The sequence below is a fragment of the Hylobates moloch genome, unplaced genomic scaffold, assembly GCF_009828535.3.
Source record: "Hylobates moloch isolate HMO894 unplaced genomic scaffold, HMol_V3 SCAFFOLD_3, whole genome shotgun sequence".
Classification (NCBI taxonomy): Eukaryota; Metazoa; Chordata; class Mammalia; order Primates; family Hylobatidae; genus Hylobates; species Hylobates moloch.
The window spans coordinates 98,246,189-98,266,967 of record NW_026652278.1 but is presented as its reverse complement, the minus strand read 5'-3'; the positions used below and the strand labels follow the sequence as shown (position 1 = coordinate 98,266,967).

The 20,779-nt window shown below is 38.8% G+C and overlaps 1 protein-coding gene across 1 annotated transcript; it reads right to left on the bottom strand.

Annotated features, from left to right (window-relative positions):
* Window positions 1–684: 684 nt before the first annotated feature.
* On the bottom strand, window positions 685–20,397 carry LOC116479690 (patched domain-containing protein 3). The gene is made up of 4 exons (XM_058435802.1): window positions 19,233–20,397; window positions 17,879–18,000; window positions 6,740–6,885; window positions 685–2,813 (listed from the first exon to the last, which is right to left on the bottom strand). Exons 1-4 carry the CDS (start codon window positions 20,298–20,300, stop codon window positions 1,306–1,308), a joined length of 2,844 nt encoding a protein of 947 aa, XP_058291785.1. The 5' UTR covers window positions 20,301–20,397; the 3' UTR covers window positions 685–1,305.
* Window positions 20,398–20,779: the final 382 nt, after the last annotated feature.

Genomic DNA, 20,779 nt, shown 5'->3' with positions numbered 1-20,779 from the left:
ACATGAGCCCAGGAGTTTTGGGTGCAGTGAGCTATGATCGCACCACTGCACTCCAGCCTTAGTGACAGGGCGAGAATCTGTCTCAAAAAAAAAAAAAAAAAGGACGTAACAAAGATAAACTTTGAAATCAGAAAGATTAATAAAAATAAAAGTGGACAACATACACAGCCTAATTTCAGTAATTAATATAAAGCTTCAGTAACGAAGGCTGTGTGGTGGTATTGGCTTTAGAGCAGACAAACAGATCAATGGCACAGAATTAGAACCACACATAAATTGTCAACTGATTTTTTTTTTATATAGATGCCAAGTTAATCCTATCCTGAATGACAGTCTTTTCACAAATGATGCTGAGACAAATGGGCAGCTTTTATGAGAAGGGAATGGACCTCTATCCATACTGCCCAACAAATACACGCACATGGATCACAGGCCTAAATGTAAGATCAAAACTATTAGCTTAGAGGAGAAAACATAGATGACTTTATCTGTAACCTTGGAGTAGTCAAAATATTTCTTAGGATAAGAAAGCACTAACCATGAACAAATATGATAAATTGGATTTCTAAACTTTAAAAACTTCTTATCAAAATATACCGTTAACAAAATGCATAGAAAAGCCCCTGAATGGGAAAATAAATGATAAGATGCATTTTCACATATGAATGCATGTAGCGAGTACAATGAAAATAATATTCCATTTATAGTATGAACAATATATACAATAGTTGAATTTCAGACATAAACATAAAGGGAAAAAATAACAGAAAAGTTGTACCTTGTACTTGATTGTAAAGACTGTAAGAAAGATAACACTTCCTAATTTAGTGAAGATATTTTCACATAAGACTAATTAATTTTTATCAGTGTGTTTTAAATAATAATTTAAAATGGGATTTCCAAGTCAAGGAAACATGCCCTTGTTTTTTCTTTGTTGACTATTGTTTTTTTTTTTCCCCCTGAGACAGAGTCTCACTCTTGTCACCCAGGCTGGAGTGCTGTGGCGCGATCTCAGCTCACTGCAACCTCCACCTCCCAGGTTCAAGCAATTCTTCTGCCTCAGCCTTCCAGGTAGCTGGGATTATAGGTGCACGCCACCATGCCTGGATAATTTTTGTATTTTCAGTAGTGACGAGGTTTCACCATGTTGGCCAGGCTGGTCTCGAACTCTTGGCCTCAGGTGATCCACCCACCTTGGCCTCCCAGTAGTTTGTTGGCTATTCTTAATAGTGCATTTAAAAAAAATCAGATTGGATTGGGGCAATCAGGAATTCTAGAGTTGGTCTTTGATTTGTTAGTGGATATTCAAATAAACCTTCCAAAAAAGGTTAAGAATACTGGAATAAAAATTAGGCCATGAGCTGCCCCAAATATCATAACAAGAAACATAATCTTAAAAAATGTTCTGAAGATGTATGCTTTCGCTGCAGCTAAAACACACACCCCTATTATTGTTGAAATTGCACTTTGTAACACTGGGTAGCCTAGAAGATACAATGCCTCAATTGATTTTTGGTTTACTGAGGGCTGAGAACTAGAAACAAATGCATAGGAAATGTGTGCAGAAAAATCGAAAGAAAACCCTATACAAATGACAAGATTAATCATGGATATGGAATCAAGATTGACTTTCCAGAATGCCATGAAACCCGTTACCCCTACAATCACAGAACCAATAGCAAAAGTCACCCACAAGGCACACAATGGATAAGGGATTAACAATAAGGAAACAATGAACATAGCTGCTGATGCAACCAATACATTTCGAACAGTGTTTTCTAATATTGCAGCATACTGATCAAAATATATAAATGCCTGGTTATATACCATTAGGGGAATTTCACAGTCTTCAGCTATGCATCGTAATTGGAATAACATTATTTTCTTTTTGGCTGAGGAAGAAACATCTGTTGTCTGAATGAAGCCCCGGGAAGAAATGATTTCATTTGATGATGAAATATTAATATCATGCTGAAAATTTGGAAAATTGCTTAAAAAATCAGGAATATTGTTTATAAAAGTATTCTTATCATTTGGATCTTGGCTGTTACCTTTTAAATATTGCACATATGCATCTAACCAAAACTCTGTAAGATTTTTATCTACATAGACATTTTTTTCAAAAATTTTAATACAGTTTTCCAGTTTTTGCCTAACATCTTTATCCCAGTAGTCAACTTTTTTAGTAACAATAACCATAACCCTGGGACCATAATCTGAAAAATAATCCTCCTCTATGTTAAAATATGGTGTGATGTAGGAATCGTCACTTGCCAGATTTCGAAGGTCTAAACCTTCCTGCACATGGAAACACCCATATATACTGCTTATGATGTACAAAACATATATAAAGACTACAAAATACTTGGACTCACTGCTTGTGAGAAAGGGGCCAAAATAGTCTCTAAAAAACAAACTCATTGGATGGATATCAGTTCCATGTTCATCTGGGACAGAACCAAATGGGAAACAGCAGAACTTTTTAAATGAGGACCATTTTGGGTAAGCCTTTTTCAACCAGTGTAGGCAGACTACTTCTCTTTTACCATCCAAGGCCATAAATGCTCCAAAACAGGTGATGTTATAAAAATAGCAAAATAACAGGGTCGTTCCTGTATAGATGCAAAGACATTGTACGGACCTAAAAGAGCTCATAATCCCTGTATAGAAGGCCAGGATGTTAGTGATGGTAGTGATTGTAATAGACACTGCCGCTTTTGAATAAACATTGGACATCCGCTCTCGTATGTCATCTGCAAGGCTGGTCTTATGCCAGGCAGAAATCATGATAAACATGTCATCGACCCCAACACCTGTAAAAAAACAAAAACAAACAAACAAAAAATCTTCATCTTCATACATGTTACTATCCATTAAAAATTAAACAGGTTTATCAAACCATTTTCTTTTTCTGTCTCTTAAGGTTTTATTTATCTTGTCCAACCTCTGATTAAATACTCCCTTCTCTGTGATGCTTTCCCTGGTTGCCTCTGAATTTACAACAGAACTCATCACTCCTTCCTTTGTAGTAAGTCTTTGCTTTGTACATACTCTTATTATTGCACATAACGCAGTATACTCTACTCCTCACTTAGAGTGTTTCCATGATGAGGTCAGGAAGCCTGGTTTCATGGGTATTAGTCAAAGCAGCATTGACAATGTGTATCTTCGATTCCAATAGATTGCTTAAGAGATCATTTTCTCTTGTAAGATATTTCATGCTCACGTACAGACACAACCAGCCAACATTCTGTTGCTTGAAATATAAGCTGCACTTAATGTGTTCTACAGTTAGCATCTGGCTATCTCTGTGGTATGATTTGAGAGGCACTGCATAGTTTATAGACACACACAGGCACATGCACAGAAGTAGTTTTTCTGCTAGTTTGTTTCTGATACTTAGAATGTTGGTATTCAAATTTCACTTGCCCAGTTCATTATAATGAGATCAGAAATATGTGTCAAGGTAAATCTTAAGAATTCTTTACATATTAATGCCTAGATAATTAGTTCCTTTCCTCAGTGATGTTTCAGATTGGTTGGAATAGGGGAACATCTGAGGATTTTCAAGTCATGACTGAAGCCTGGGAAAGGAGGATTACAAAAAAAGGGAACTGGAAAGTACAGCATGAGCATGTTGCAGATAAATTTCACCTCCCTCCAACTTCCTACCAGACATGTGAGTAATGAATTGCGTTATGACAATAGGATGGCTATGATAACAATAGGTGATGGGAATTTTTCAGCTCTGTTATAACCTTCTGGGACTACCGTTGTATATGTGGTCTGCTTTGTCTATGCAGTCTATCTTTGACCAAAACATTGTTATGTAGTGCATAATGGTATAAGAAAAAAATATTTGACCTTTCAATTAATCAAGTGATGCAAATTAAACCACAAGTGAGACACTTGGTTTTCTTATTAATCAATATTAGCAAGACTGAGGATTTTTGGAAGGTTTTCTGCAAATGAAGACACTCATAGTCTGCTAGGGAGAAATGGAAATTGGCACACAGTTTTTCAGTCCAAGTTTGCAACAAAGCAAAAGACTTAAAAAGGAAATACCTTTGACTATCAAATCTACTTCTAGGAATTTGTCCTAATTGGACAAATGCTCAAAAGTAGGACAAGTGTGTTCATTTTGGTGTAATTTATAATAGGAAAATACAGCAAACAACATAATCCCATAACAATATGAGATTGGCCAAATCAAACACAGCATTAGATTAGAGTCATATTCAGTCTTTTTAAAAAGAGGTAGATCTTTAATGTTAAATGAACATTTCTTGTTATAAGATGTTTGAAATGGAGAGATAGCTGTATGTGTATATTTGCATAGACCAAATTCTGGATGGATAGACATAAAGATATTAGCAGGAATTATCCCTGAAGGGTGGAATTACAGTTGTTTTCCATTTTTCTTTGTATTTTTGGGAAGCTCAGAATTTATTTTACAGTAAGCATTAGAAAATAAAGGTGTTTATATTTTGGAAAGTAGGCATCTTGGAAAAACTAATATTTGGTTTTCTGGGGGAGATAGTGAGTTGTGTACTGGATATTAGCTTATTTATTCTAGCTTTTCAAGGCATACCTTCCTTGTATGCACTCACACCTAATCACCCAGTGTACCCCACAGCCATAAATAACTATAGTTAAGATGTATATAATTGATTTAATGTAAGCCATTTTGTAGAGTTTGCATGGAGGCCTAGGACATTCCTGTATATTACTGTAGACTTTATAAACACCAGATACTTAGGCTATTTAAAAAATTTTAAAATTTAAATTTTATTTTAAAATATATTTTTCTTTCTTCAATAATAAATTAGCTGTAGCTTACTGTAACTTTATTATTTTATAAACTTTTAAGTTTTTAAAAAAGTTTTTGGCTTTTTATGATAACACGGCTTAAAATACAAAAACATTGGACAGCTGTACAAAATATTTTCTTCACTTGTATCTTTATAAGCCTTTTTCTATTTTTTAAAAATCTTTATTTATGGCTGGGCACGGTGGCTCACGCCTGTAATCCCAGCACTTTGGGAGGCCAAGGTGGGCGGATCACGAGGTCAGGAGATCAAGACCATCCTGGCTAACATGGTGAAACCCCGTCTCTACTAAAGATACAAAAAGAAATTAGCCTGGTGTGGCGGCGGGCGCCTGTAGTCCCAGCTACTCGGAGAGGCTGAGGGAGGAGAATGGCGTGAACCCGGGAGGCGGAGCTTGCAGTGCACCAAGATTGTGCCACTGCACTCCAGTCTGGGCGACAGAGCGAGACTCTGTCTCAAAAAAAAAAAATAAAATAAAAATAAATAAAATAAAAAATATTTATTTTTTTTTTACTTTCTAAACTTTTTATTAAAAACTAAGATACAAAAACACATATGAGCATAGTAGTGCATGCCTGTAGTCCCAGCTACTCGGGAGGCTGAGGCAGGAGAATAGCTTGAACCCGGGAGGCGGAGGTTGCAGTGAGCCGAGATTGAGCCACTGCACTTCAGCCTGGGTGACAGAGTGAGACTCCGTCTCAGAAAACAAACAAACCAAAAACCACACACATTAGTCTAGGCCTACATAGGGTCAGAATCATCACTATCACTGTCTTCCATCTCCACATCCTGTCCCACTAGAAGGTCTTCAGGACACGTGGAATTGTCTCCTATGATTAACAATGCCTTCTTCTGAAATATCTCCTGTATAACCTACATGAAGCTATTTTACAGTTAACTATTTTTTCATAAGTTAGAGTACACTCTAAAATAATGACATAAAATTTAGCGTAGTGAATACATAAAGTAGTAACAATTGTTTATTATTATGTTGTGTACATAATTGTATGTGCTATACTTTCATAAGACTGGCAGAGCAATACATTTGTTTACACCAGGATATAAGGAAAGAACATATTATTGTACAGCTGTCCAATGTGTTTGTGTTTTAAGCTGTGTTATCACAAAAAGTCAAAAAGTTTAAAAGAAACTTTAAAGTTTATAAAATAATGAAGTTACAGTAAGCTAAGGTTAATTTATTATTGAAGAAAGAAAAATACATTTTTAAATAAATGTAGCATAGCTTAAGTGTCCAGTGTTTATAAAGTCTGCAGTAGTGTACAGGAATGTCCTATACCTTATGTTCACTCAACATTCATTCACTGACTTACCCAGAGCAACTTCCAGTCTTGCAAGCTCCATTCGTGATAAGTGGAGCTTATACAGGTGGACCATTTTTCATATTTTCTACCATATTTTTACTGTACCTTTTCTATGTTTAGATATATTTAGATATACAAATACTTACCATTGTGTGACAGTTACCTATAGTATTCTGTATAGTAACATGCTGTACAGGATTGTAGCCTAGGAGCAAGAGGCCAACATAGCCTAGGTACGTTGTAGGAAATACAATCTAGGTTTGTGTAAGTACATTCTAGGAAGTTTACACAATGTTAAAATTGCCTATGGATGCATCTCTCGGACCCTTAATGTTAAGTGACACATGACTGTATTTTTAGTGGCGCGTATTTTGTTTTTTACATGTGAACTGCTGTTCACGTACGTGGTCTGTTTTTCCATTAGGATACTCGATCTTTCCACCTCTAGAGATATCCAGTTCAATTTCATTTCCCTGTTTCCTGGCACCTCATAATTGAACTGTAGAGCCACCTCAATACAATTCTTTCCTTTATATCCCCTACCCCACCACATTCACGATGTGCAGCCTCCCGTTTTGTTTTACTCACCTAGAATAAGAAATGGCGAATTGGCAACTATGATGACAAATGGCACCCCAATATGTAACAGCAGGCCAAAGCCGCTCACCACTGCCAAGAAAGCAGAAATCACTCCAAAGGCTGCAACACACATTTTGTTTCGTATGCAGTCAAACCTGTAAATTTGGAGGGAAAAATCATGGAATTTGTGGTGGTAGCTTTCATCAATGGGAACATTCTTGACTTGGACACCTAGTCAGAAATCTCTAAGGCAATAATTTCCACACATATCTGCTGGAGACCTTAAATTCCCAAGGACTATCTCAGAACAACTGAAAAAAAAAAAAAGGAAAGAAAGGGAGCAGAAAAGTTAGAAATCTGTAAATCTGTACTTCTACCAACTCTCTTATACATGATTCTTTGCAGCCAGCCAAGAACTAAGTCACTGACTAGCATTTTGGAACCACAAAGAATTACTAAAACACTGCTAATGGCTAATTCCACTCTGATCTTCAGAAGGGGGTGAATGGAATATAACAGGTAATGAAGAGCAAGCTGTACTAGAGAAAGAACATAGATCCAGTTATCTTTTTATCCATCCCTGGTCTCTAACTAGCCATAACACAACATTAAATACCTCCTGTATTTCAAAGCTAGTACAATGTGTATTGTTGTTAACATAAAGTAGGAAAGTCTTCTTTTAAGTTATTTTCAGGATTCCTTTCTAATGGTGAAGTGGGCTCTGTGGAAAAGTTGCTACGAATTTGGAAAAAATTAAAATGTGCTATATTTTAAATGACCCAACCTATGCCTGTTTCCTTGGCAAACCAACAGAAACGGGACTATATACAAAATATTTTAAAGTATGATTCAGTGCTTTACCTCCTCAACAACCATAACATTACCTTTTAAAATATTGGCAACAACCTCTGGTTTTAGATTTTGCTTGTTAGAAATTGCTTCAAAACAAATGACTGATACCTGCATTCAGATATTTTAGTAGGAGAGAGAAACTAAGTTTGGAATTCTAGTCTAGGAGCTGAAGAACTGGAGCCACCGGTTTCAAAACAGCAGGAACATGACTAAAGACCTGCAGGGGAGATTGCATTTAGATAGATAAAATTCTTCTTATTAATAAAATGTCATTTAGTGCTATAAATTTCCCTCTACACACTGCTTTGAATGTGTCCCAGAGATTCTGGTATGTTGTGTCTTTGTTCTCATTGGTTTCAAAGAACATCTTTATTTCTGCCTTCATTTCGTTATGCACCCAGTAGTCATTCAGGAGCAGGTTGTTCAGTTTCCATGTAGTTGAGCGGTTTTGAGTGAGTTTCTTAATCCTGAGTTCTAGTTTGATTGCACTGTGGTCTGAGAGACAGTTTGTTATAATTTCTGTTCTTTTACATTTGCCGAGGAGTGCTTTACTTCCAACTATGTGGTCAATTTTGGAATAAGTGTGGTGTGGTGCTGAGAAGAATGTATATTCTGTTGATTTGGGGTGGAGAGTTCTGTAGGCATGGGCAAGGACTTCATGTCTAAAACACCAAAAGCAATGGCAACAAAAGCCAAAAGTGACAAATGGGATCTAATTAAACTAAAGAGCTTCTGCACAGCAAAAGAAACTACCATCAGAGTGAACAGGCAACCTACAGAATGGGAGAACATTTTTGCAATCCACTCATCTGACAAAGGGCTAATACCAAGAATCTACAATGAACTCAAACAAATTTACAAGAAAAAAACAACCCCATCAACAAGTGGGTGAAGGATATGAACAGACACTTCTCAAAAGAAGATATTTATGCAGCCAAAAGACACATGAACAAATGCTCATCATCACTGGCCATCAGAGAAATGCAAATCAAAACCACAGTGAGATACCATCTCACACCAGTTAGAATGGCCATCATTAAAAAGTCAGGAAACAACAGGTGCTGGAGAGGATGTGGAGAAATAGGAACACTTTTACACTGTTGGTGGGACTGTAAACTAGTTCAACCATTGTGGAAGTCAGTGTGGCGATTCCTCAGGGATCTAGAACTAGAAATACCATTTGACCCAGCCATCCCATTACTGGTTATATACCCAAAGGACTATAAATCATGCTGCTATAAAGACACATGCACACGTATGTTTATTGTGGCACTATTCCCAATAGCAAAGACTTGGAACCAACCCAAATGTCCAACAATGATAGACTGGATTAAGAAAATGTGGCACATATACACCGTGGAATACTATGCAGCCATAAAAAATGATGAGTTAATGTCCTTTGTAGGGACGTGGATGAAGCTGGAAACCATCATTCTCAGCAAACTATCGCAAGGACAAAAAACCAAACACTGCATGTTTTCACTCATAGGTGGGAACTGAACAATGAGAACACATGGACACAGGAAAGGGAACATCACACACTGGGGACTGTTGTGGGGTGGGAGGGAGGGGGGAGGGATAGCATTAGGAGATATACCTAATGTTAAATGATGAGTTAATGGGTGCAGCACACCAACATGGCACATGTGTACATATGTAACTAACCTGCACGTTGTGCACATGTTCCCTAAAACTTAAAGTATAATAAAATTTCCATAAAAAAATAAAATAAAATGTCTATACTGTTATTGTATTTTACTTTTTATCAACCTGGTACTATGAATTAAGGTCAGGGCCACAAGTCAACACACATACACATATAAATTCCAGGGCAAAAGTAAATTGCTTTGTTATAATAAAATCTCTTATTATAATTCTTTCTTTCTTTTCTTTTCTCTCTCTTTTCTTTTTCCTTCCTTTCTTTCTCTTTCTCTCTCTCTCTCTCTGTCTTTCTCTCTTTCTCTCTTTCTTGACAGACTTTTGCTCTTTTTGCCCAGGCTGGAGTGCAATGGTGCAATCTTAGCTCACTGCAACCTCTGCCTCCCGGGTTCAAGTGATTGTCCTGTCTCAGCCGCCTGAGTAGCTGGAATTACAGGCGTGTGCCACCACACCTGGCTAATTTTGTATTTTTAGTAGAGACGGGGTTTCACCATGTTGGCCAGACTGGTCTTGAACTCCTGACCTCAGGTGATCTGCCTGCCTTGGCCTCCCAAAGTGCTGGGATTAGAGGTATGAGCCACTGCGCCTGGCCTATTATAATACGTTCTTAAAACAACAATATTGGTTTATAGGAGTTTAACATAAGAAAGTAAAAGAGATGAATTTCAAAATCAGAAAGATTTTGGATAAAAGGATAAAAGGTATATATGCCAAGGTTATGCCCGTTCCTCCTTTTGAGTTTCTGGATTTCTTAGGTGTGAATTTTTCAGAGGATAGCGGAGTGAAGTATAGTATTGATTATAGAGACTTTGGCTAGATATAAATAAAGTTCAGTACTATCTGTGGTTTCAGGCATCCATTGTATGTCTTGGATAGTATTCCTGTGGAAAAGCAGGGGATTACTATACATGAAATAGCATGAGCTATAATTAAGTTCAATTTAGAGCACAGACTTTTGAAAAAGTCTTATTTAAATGACTTCATTGCAAGACAATAAATGTAGAACCCTGAAATATGTTTCAATAAGTATCTTAAATGAGCTAAATGCATGTATGCAAGGTATAATCTTCATATATGAGAGCGTGTGAGACAGGCAAAGCGGGGATATGTCCTAGAACTGTCTAGGAAGCTCCACCCAGAACAGACATAAGAGACCCTCTGTGATGAGGAAAGCGGGGGAGCGAGAGATGTCCAGGGAACTTATAAAAGTACTTGCAGGCAGCTGGGTGCAGTGGCTCATGCCTGTAATCCCAGCACTTTGGAAGGCCAAGGTGGGCGGATCACCTGAGGTTGGGAGTTTGAGACCAGCCTGTCCAACATGTTGAAACCCCGTTTCTACTAAAAATACAAAAATTAGCCAGGTGTGGTGGTGCACACCTGTAATCCCAGCTACTCAGGAGGCTGAGGCAGGAGAATGGCTTGAACCCGGGAGGCAGAGGTTTCAGTGAGCCGAGATTGCGCCATTGTACTCCAGGCTGGGTGAAGAGTGAGACTCCATCTCAAAAAAGAAAAAACACCAAACAAACACTTGCAGAAGGATCAGTTTCATATTCAAAGCCAGAGAAGACATGTATTAGACTGTCATGGCAGCATTCATGTCTTAAGAATTTTTCGATTCCATTTCTCCTACTGTTTGAGCATGCTCCAGTCTGTGAACCACTCAGCAAGATGGATAGTAAGAGAAGTGATAGGAGGGGCCTGGAATACCCCTTTTTCCCCATTAAAGGCTATTCCATGTAGCATGCTCCAGCTAGGAGAGGAGGAAAAACTTTAGCTTCAAATCAAGTTACCACTTTTGTTTATGACATGAACATGAACATGAACATGGACATTTTAATTCTGACTGGAGGACTTTTTGTCTTGCCTAAGAATTACCATAACATACAGATTGCCTGAATTTTCATGAGGCAGAGGAAGAACTTGCTCTACCTAGTAAACTTAAAACTTACAAGAAACAAAGGGAGACAAAAATACAACTGCTTTATGTTTATACCTTATGAGTCTTGTGTTCAATATGGTGGTTACGTAAGCATAGAAGAGTCTTTAGAGACAACTATAAATCATTTTCCAATTCTGTTAAATATTTTTGTGCATTATTGTCCAAAATCATTTGTAAAGATATGTAAGAACTGACTAGAGTTTGTATTTTCAAAACCAACTATCTATCTAGTAGAAAAGTTTTGTTAAACCAATTATTGGTAACATGTAGACTGAATTTTTAAAATGCTTTATCCTACTAACTTTAATAGACTGAACTTTGTGGGGGCTTTTTGTTTCTTTTTAAAGTTTCCTTATTTTCTGAGTGATGTGGTCTTCCTTTCCAGGGTAACAAAATTATGAGGTAGTTTATTGACCCTAAAGAGGTCTCCAGTGTCTTCACATCCCATTACCTACTGAGACTTCATCTTTCTTTTCCTTAACATCTAAATAGTTAAATTATATTATTTGTTCCTAAACCTACCTACACATAAGAATCAGCTAGAGAAATTTTTGAAACATAGATTTCCAGATTTAACCCCAAGATATTTTAATTTGGTAGGGCGGGGCCTGAGAATATCTGGTTTATGGCTCTCTGGGTGACTCTGATGTAAAATAATCTATTTATTTTAATATAATTAGAATATAATCTATGGAGTTCCTCCTACATCTAAATTCTATTGTTTGATGATATCTTTCATATTTAGTTTGAACTCGAACACAAACTACCCCTAATGCCTAGAGAACAATTTCTAAGTGCTTAACAAGGTAAACTGCACATCAGAACAATGGAGACACTTAAGTCAATTACATTAGAACTTAATTTTTTATATAGTGAAAAGTACTATTTTAAATTAGTAGAAATAGGACCTGCTTCTTGGTTCTACCAACTTATCTGCCTTCCAAATGGAACAATTAACCATAACTGATGCAATATGTAAGGTAAAAAAGATATGACAAATCAAACAAAACTGGCCACAATTTCTTTTACTATTCCATTTGATTAGACACTATTGCTGATGGGAAAAAATGTTTTTAAAAGTCACCAGGTTTAAAAAATAAGAGTTTAGCACTGGATGTTAGGAAAAACAGCAGAATAAGAAGCTCTTGTCCTCTCAAAGAATTATCAAAAAAACAAGCAGAAACGGTCAGAACCAATTTTATGAACCCTGGAAAACAGTCGAAAAGTTACAGCAACCAAGCGAATGATAAATCCAGAAAAAAAAAAAAAAAAAAAGCCCCCACTTTCTGGCATGGTGGCAGTCTGAAAGCAGTAAGTCTTAAAGTGGCAGGGGTGTTAAAGTGGTCATACTCTTAAAGCAGCCACAGTCTCAAAGCAGCAGCAGTATTAAAGTGATCACAGCCTGAGTTCCCAGTGTGAGAGTGTTTTACTGGATCTGGAGGAGGCAGAGCAGATTTTACTCAAAAAATATTGTATATGAAAATTAGCTGGGCATGGTGGTGCACTCCTGTAATCGCAGCTACTTAGGAGGCTGAGGCAGGAGAATGGCTTGAACCCAGGAGGCAGAGGTTGCAGTGAGCTGAGATCACACCACTGCACTCCAGCCTGGGTGACAGAACGAGACTCCATCTCAAAAAAAAAAAAAAAAAAAATATATATATATATATATAATATGTCTGGCTACACAAAGGACTGATGCAAGGTGCTCCGTTCTGCTTTGCTTAACTCAAAACTCAGGTTGAAAAAGTTGGCAAACATCGCAACCTGAATTAACCCTCAGATGGCTGGGACAAGAGATTACACCACAAATGTACAAAACACTAAGACAAAAGATGGGGAGCATTTCTCTGAGAATTTAGGACATTGAAAAGCAACTGTGTATACTGGGGAATTTAGAAAGTTACAATAAACAGTAACTAACTTGTATGAAGAAATAAAAATATCCAGTAAAAGGAAATACATGGACAACGATAAAAGCAAGTATTATTGTATTTTTGGTTGTAACTCCACATTTTATTTTCTATAGAAGTTAAAAGACAAATGCACAAAAAATTACTGTAAATCTATGCTATAGGGCATACAGTGTATCAAGATGTAATTTGTGATAAAGAGGAGAAGAGGTTCTTGTGTGGTTTTGGATTAAATTGGTATCAATTCAGTACAGACTATTTTAAATTTAGGATGTTATATAAAATCCCCATGGTAATCACAAAGAAGATCTCTAAAAAATATCACAAAAGGGGATGAAAAGGGAATATAAACAACTCACTAGAAAAATATAAACTAAACATAAAGCATAATGGAATGTCACTGTGATAGAAATCTTACCTGGTGCAGTATAATTCCTAAGTGTAATGTATACCAGAAAAAAAAAAAAAACAACTATTAAAAAAAAATGAAATGTGGCAGCCAGGAGTGGTTGCTCACGCCTGTAATCCCAGCACTTTGGGAGGCCAAGGCAGGCAGATCACAGGGTCAGGAGATCGAGACCATCCTGGCTAACACGGTGAAACCCTGTCTCCACTAAAAATACAAAAAATTAGCCAGCGTGGTGGTGGGTGCCTGTAGTCCTAGCTACTCAGGAGGCTGAGGCAGGAAAATGGCATGAACCCAGGAGGCGGAGCTTGCAATGAGCCGAGATCGTGCCATTGCGCTCCAGCCTGGGCGACAGAGCAAGATTCCGTCTCAAAAAAAAAAAAAAAAAAATTGAAATGTGGCTAGGCATAGTAGCTCATGCTGCACCCACCAGTGGGGGTGGCTCACAATGTAATCCCACCACTTTGGGAGGTTGAGGTGAGAGGATCACTTGAGGCTAGGAGTTCAAGGCCAGCCTAGGCAACACAGCAAGATCCTGTCTCTACAAAAAATAATAAAAATTAGCCAGATGTGGTGGCATGTGCCTGTAGTTCCAGCTACTCAGGGGGCTGAGGTGGGAGGATTGCTTGAGTTTAGGAGTTCAAGGCTGCAGTAAGTTATGTTTGTGCCGCTCCACAGCAGCCTGGGCAACAGGGAAAGACCCTGTCTGAAAAGAAAAAAGAAATGTGAAGGAAAGAAAGCATAACAGAGGAAATGAAGGACAAGAAAGTTATAAGACAGAACATAAATTTAAAAAAGTTACAAGTTCTTTCTTGTCAGCAATTACCTTAAATGTAAATAGATTAAACTCTCCAATCAAAGGACAGGTTGGCAGAATGGATAAAACAACATGATCTAGCTATATGCTGTTTACAGACTTACTTTATTGCCAAAAATATAAGTAGATTGAAAGTACATAAAAGAATACTCTACACAAATAGTAACCAAAATAGAGCAGGAATGGTTACACTAACATCAGGCAAAACAGACTTAGAGACAAAGGAGTACATTATATATTGATAAAATGGCCAATTCCCCAAGAAGCTATAACAACTGTAAACATATGTGCACTGCATAACAGAGACCCAAAATATATGAAGTAAATATTGACAGAAGTGAAGGGGGAGATAGAGCGCTCTACAATAATAGCTGGAGAGGACTAGGCATGGTGACTTACACCTATAATTTCAGCACTTTGGGAGGCTGAGGTGGGTGGATCACTTGAGGTCAGGAGTTCAAGACCAGCCTGGTCAACATGGTGGAACCCCATCTCTACTAAAAATACAAAAATCAGGTGAGCATGGTGATACACACCTGTAATCCTAGCTACTCAGGAGGCTGAAGCAGAAGAATTGCTTGAACCTGGGAGGCACAGGTTACAATGAGGCAAGATTGTGTCATTACACTTCTGCCTGGGTGACAGAGTGAGACTCTGTCTCAAAAAAAAAAAAAAAGCTGGAGAATGGAATATACCACTTTCATCAATGCATAAAACATCTGAGCAGAATATCAATAAGGACACAGAGAAATGAACAACACTACAAACCAATTAGACCCTACAGAATTATATAGAAGACTCAACCCAATGACAGCAGAATATACATTCTTCTCTAGTGCCCATGGAACATTCTCCAGGATAGATCATACGTTCGGCTGTAAAACAAGTCTGAATAAATTTTAAGTGACTGAAGGTATACAGTGTATCTTTTTCCAACCAACAATAGAATAAAGCTAAAAATCAATAATAGAAGGAAAACTGGAATATTAACGAATCTACAAAAATGTAACAATACACTATTAAACAATCAAGGGACATTAGAAAATAGTTAAGAATGAAAATGAACAAAACACACAACATACAATAACTTATGGGATACAGTGATAATAGTGCTCAGAGGGAAATTTATAGCTGTAAATACCTACATTAAAAAGAAAAAAGATTTCAAATCAATAACTTAACAACTTGTGGATCTAGGGAAAGGAGGGAAAACCAAACCCAAAGCTAACAGAGAGGTGTCTTAGTCTGTTCTGCCCACTGTAACAAAATATCTTTGACTGAGAAACTTACAAACAACAGAAAATTGCTCCTTACAGTACTAGAGGCTGAGAAATCCAAGGTCAAGGCCAAAGATTTGGTGTCTAGTGAGGGTTTGCTCTTTGCTCCATAGATGGTGCCTTCTTGCTATGTCCTTACACGGTGGAAGGGGCTAATAAGCTCCCTCGGAATTATTTTTAAGAGTATCAATCCCATTCTAATCACCTCTCAAAGGCGCCACCTCATATTACTATCATACCAGGAATTAGGTTTCCACATAGGAATTTAGGAGGACACAAACATTCAGGCCACAGGAAGAAGGAAGGAAAGAATAAAGATTAGAACAGAGGTGAATACAGAATAGAAAAACAATAGAATGAATCAATCCAAAAGTTGGTTACTTGAAAAGATAACAAAATTGACTAAATTTTACCTAGTGTCGCAAAGAAAAAGAGAAGACACAAATAACTTAAGCTGACATGAAAGCGGAGACGTTACTACTGACCTTATGGAAACAGAAAAATTTATAAGAGAATATTATCAAAAACTGTATGCCAACAAACTGGATAACCTAGACGAAATGCATGAATTCCTACAAAAACACAAATGACCTAAACTGACTTAAGGTGCAACAGAAAATCTCAAGGCCTATAACAAAAGATTAAACCAGTGATCAAAAAACTCCCAACAAAGAAAAGTCCAGGACCAGATTTCACTGATGAATCCTACCAAATATCTAAAGTGGAGGTAACAGGAATCCTTCTCAAACTCTTCCAAAAAATTGAAGAGGAGGGAATATTTCCTAACTCACTCTGGGAGACCATCATTACACTGATATAATACCAGACAATGACACCATAAGAAAAGAAAACTACAAACCAATAGCTCTCATGAATATAGGTGCAGAAGTCATAAACATATACTAGTAAGTCCAATCTAAAGCATATTAAAAGGATTATACATCATAGCCAGCTGGGATTTATCCCAGAAAGGTCATCGGGAGAAAGTCAATCAATGTAATATACCATATTTATTGAACAAAGGACAATAACCACATGATCATCTCACTAGATGTTTAAAAGGCACTTGACAAAATCCAACACCCTTTCATAATAAAAACACTAAAAAACTAGGAATATGAAGGAAAATTCCTCAAAATAATAAAGGCATTTATAAAAATAGTAAAACATCATACTCAAGGGTGAAAGAATGAAAGCTTTCCTCTAAGATCAGATCAGATCAGAAACAAGACAGAAAAGACTCCCACCTTCCCCATTGATATGCGATGTTGTACTGGAAGTTCTAGCCAGAGCAATTAGATAAAAAAATATATAAATAAAAAGCATCTAAATTGGAAGGGAAGAAATATAACTCTCCCTCCTCGGAGATCACATGATTGTATGTATGAAAAATACCAAAGAATCCAGAAGAAAACTACTACAGTTAACAAATTCAGCGCAGCTTCAGGATAAAAGAGCAACACCAAAAAATTAGTTGTGTTTCTATACATGTGCAATGAACAATCCAAAAAGGAAATTAAGAAAGCAATTCCATTTAAATAGCTCTAAATGAATGAAACACCTAAGAATAATTCCAAGGAGGTGAAGGATCTGCACACTGAAAACCAGCAAACATTGGTAAAATAAACTTAAAAAGACCTGGATAAATGGAAAGATCCTTAGTTCCTGGATTGGCAGACTCAGTATTTTTAAAATGCCAGTCCTACTCAAAACAATCTGCAGATTCAACACAATCCCCATCAAAATTCCACAACCATTTCCCCCCCAGAAATGGAGAAGCTGATTCTGAAACTCATATGGAATTGCAAGGAGCCTAGGATGATCTATATAATCTTGAAGAAGAACCAAGTTGAAGGAATCAGTATTATTCAGCCATAAAAAGCAATGGAGTTCTGATACATGCTACAAGATTGAACCTTGAAAATATTATGCCTCGTGAAATGAGCCAGTCACAAAAAGAGAAATATATGATTCCACTATATGAAATCTTTAGGAAAATTCACAGAGACAAAGTAGATTAAAGTTAACTGGCACTGGGTTGGGGGTGGTGGTGGTGTTGGGGAATTTATTGCAAAATGGTAACAGTTCTTGTTTGGGATGATGCAAAATATTTGAAAACAGATCGTTGTGATGGTTGCACGCCAGTGTGGATGTAATTAATGCCACCGAAGTGTACACTTAAGAGTGGCTATAACATCATATGTTATGTCATATATATTATTATATTTTACCACAATAAAGTATTTTTCATAAAGTAAGAGATTTAAAAACTAATCAAAGCTTTTTACCTAAAGCATGATGTGACTGCAAACAGAATGATGAGAATGTATGCCAGGTGAAACATAGGGATCACAGTCACAGAAGTTGCCTGAAATTCCAGTTGTCTGGAAAGCGATGTAAAGTGGACCACCTGCCACAAAAATATACTCAGATAAATAACTTTTAATTACAATATTTGTGTGACTTACAAAAACTATTGAAACACTTTATCTTAGTGATGAAACGATGTATGTTAAAATTCAGCAAAAGATAAAAATACATGGATTATGACTTCAGAATAGAGAAAATAATGTAGATTTGCTTCTTTCCACACATCTATGGATTCCCCAAGTTTCTTTCAAATTCAAAGTTTAAATAAAACTCCTGAATAAACAAAATCTGAATTTTATATAAAACTTTGAAATCTTTTTTTTTTTTTTTTGAGTCAGGGCCCTCAACCTCCTGGGCTCAAGTGATCCTTCTGCCTTGGCCTTATGAATAGCTGGGACTACAGGTGTGCACCACCACGACTGGCTAACTTTTGTAATTTTTGTAGAGATGGGGTTTTGCCAGGTTGCCCAGGCTGGTCTTGAACCCCTGGACTCAAGCAGTCTACCTGCCTTGGTGTCCCAAAATGCTGGGATTACAGGAGTGAGCCACCACGCCCAGCCTAAAACTGTTTAATCTTGTTCTCATTAATAGCTGCAGAAATTGTAACTTTTTCTAAATTTGTATTAGGTTAGTGTCTTTTACTATTTCAATTGCATAACTATTTCAGGAGAGCCTGGTCTTTGAAAGCTCTTTCCAGCAGGTGTCTCTTTCACTAGGCTTATTTATACATCTGAATAGGGTTGCAGATCCACCAATAACTGAACAGCTAATATGTACCTCACACTAAGCCAGGTGCTGCTTCGTATGTATCTAACTTGAAAAATGCTAAGCTAGTTATCTTCTTAACACTATGGAAATTTTACTTAAAAGACGATTTGTTTTTTAATCCCAATGAGCTCCAAGCAAGTTTTAGGGGCTCCCCCAAACCAGTGAAGACTTTAACTAAAAGTAGAATTTCAGAATACTGTAATTTGATTAGAAACCAAATCCCAAAATTAAACATGAAGATCAATGTCTGTACTGAACAGGCCCATCTTGTGGACACAGGATTTGTGTTATCGACTAGAATGTTACCCAGGATTCACGATTTCTGGCATCCGTCGGTGTTAAGAAAATTGGGTTGAGTACCCAATACAGTAGAGCACACCCAGCCTAGAGGCAAGGGCCCCATCAAATAGTCAGGAAGTGCTTTTGTTACGATTCTGGGGAGCAAGTCTTCCTCGTCCCTCTCACCTTCTCCTGGCCTCCCTGAAAACCCAAACCACCAGGTACCTCAATTTTCTTCAAGGCCAAGGTGTTCTTAATGTTGGTAAATTGGTCGAGGAAATGGGTGAGCCACTGCTTGCTCTGCATGTCGTACTCGGGGTCCTCGGTCTTCAGGTAATACAGCAGCCGCATGGCCTTGGCCTGCAGGAGTAACTGGCCCATTCCTAGGCTGCCCCCCAAGATGTGTCCTCCGAAGAAGCCGGTCAGGTAGAGGGGGTGCCCGCCGTGGTTGTAGGTGGGGAAGGAGATGCTGCTGAGGTTGAGCATTTTGTCCACCTGCCAGGCGTACAGGAGCGGGTTGGGGGGCACGCAGAGCGCCCTGTACCTCGCGCACACCTGCTGGTACTGGATCTGGCTTCCGTTTTCCCGCGCCACACGCAGATCCTGCACCGCGCCGTCCAGTTTGCTGACTTCTGCAAACGTGGCCGGGTCCAGCAGTGAGTCGCTGTAGGAGACCACCAGAAGCGAGGCGAAATTGGCTTCGGTGCTCCTCCTGGAGGCGGAGAAGCGGTAGGAGTCGTTGGTGGTGAAATGACCCTGCACGAAGCGCCGCTCCGCCTTGGCCGGGCTCCCCACAGGGGTGTACTGCTCCTCTAGGTCTTCCTCTTCGTCCTTGGGTAGGTACAGGAAGCCGGTGCCCAGCGCGGCTGTCAGCATCAAGGGCGCCAGCAGGAAGATCCAGGGGTGCGCGCCCACCTGCCACCCCAGCCACTGGAAGGCGCGGCACAGCGGCCCCTCTAGGCAGTCGGTGTGACAGCGGTGCCGGTGCCTGCAGATGGCCATGGGTTCGGGGGTTTCCTCCTCCGGCAGGGGTGCATCGTCCAGCTCCAGCGGCAGGCTGGGTGCATCGTCCAGCACCGACGGCCGGGGGGGTGCATCGTCCCGTTCCGACGCCGGGGGTCCTGAGGGTTCGGGGGGTTTCGGGGGTGCCAGAGGTCCCGGGGGTGGGTGCTTGCCTTCCGACTCCGATTCCTGAGATTCCTGGTACCACTCCGGCCCGGTGGCAGAGTCCCGTTTGGTGAGCTTGGGCTTCTGCTCGGGCCCCGGCCCGGGCTCGGGCTCCACCCACTGCATTGATTCTTCCTCTAAGGAAGCGCAGGAGGAACAGCAGGTGAAAAGCAGCTGCGGAGATCCCACCAGACGGTTTCCTGGCCCCACCCAACGCTTTCCTGGCCCCATCCAACGGTTTCCTGGAGAAATTCTAGGAGAGTTTGCCTTCTAGCCGCGCGCCGGAAGCGGAGGCTGCGTTGGGAGCACGTGGTTTGCCCAGTCGCCCAACTAATCTGAAATGTGTTTGTGGCGTGCTTGGTTTCTCAGGGGTTCTGCACATACAAGGAACGCTTCTTCAAGGCCATCAAATGAGTGCCTATCCTATGGACTCGCAATTTATTGGGAGAATGTGGGTGTTTCTTCCACGCACACAAATGGCACAGAAATTCCACATGTCCTGAGTGACAGATTTTACCTTTCTTGGCGTTCACCCAGTAGCAGTTTCAAGTAAGACTTTTATGAACCTGACACACTTGACTTAGTTATTATTTTTATTTTCTGTC

Excerpts from the sequence above, each read along its gene's own strand:
- LOC116479690 (XM_058435802.1), bottom strand. The coding sequence starts at position 20,300 with ATGCAGTGGGTGGAGCCCGAGCCCGGGCCGGGGCCCGAGCAGAAGCCC. Across the intron at positions 6,886-17,878 it reads GCAGTCACATCATGCTTTAG|GTTTGACTGCATACGAAACA; the intron begins GTAAAAAGCTTT and ends CCAAATTTACAG. Across the intron at positions 2,814-6,739 it reads TTCGCCATTTCTTATTCTAG|GTGTTGGGGTCGATGACATG; the intron begins GTGAGTAAAACA and ends GTTTTTTTACAG.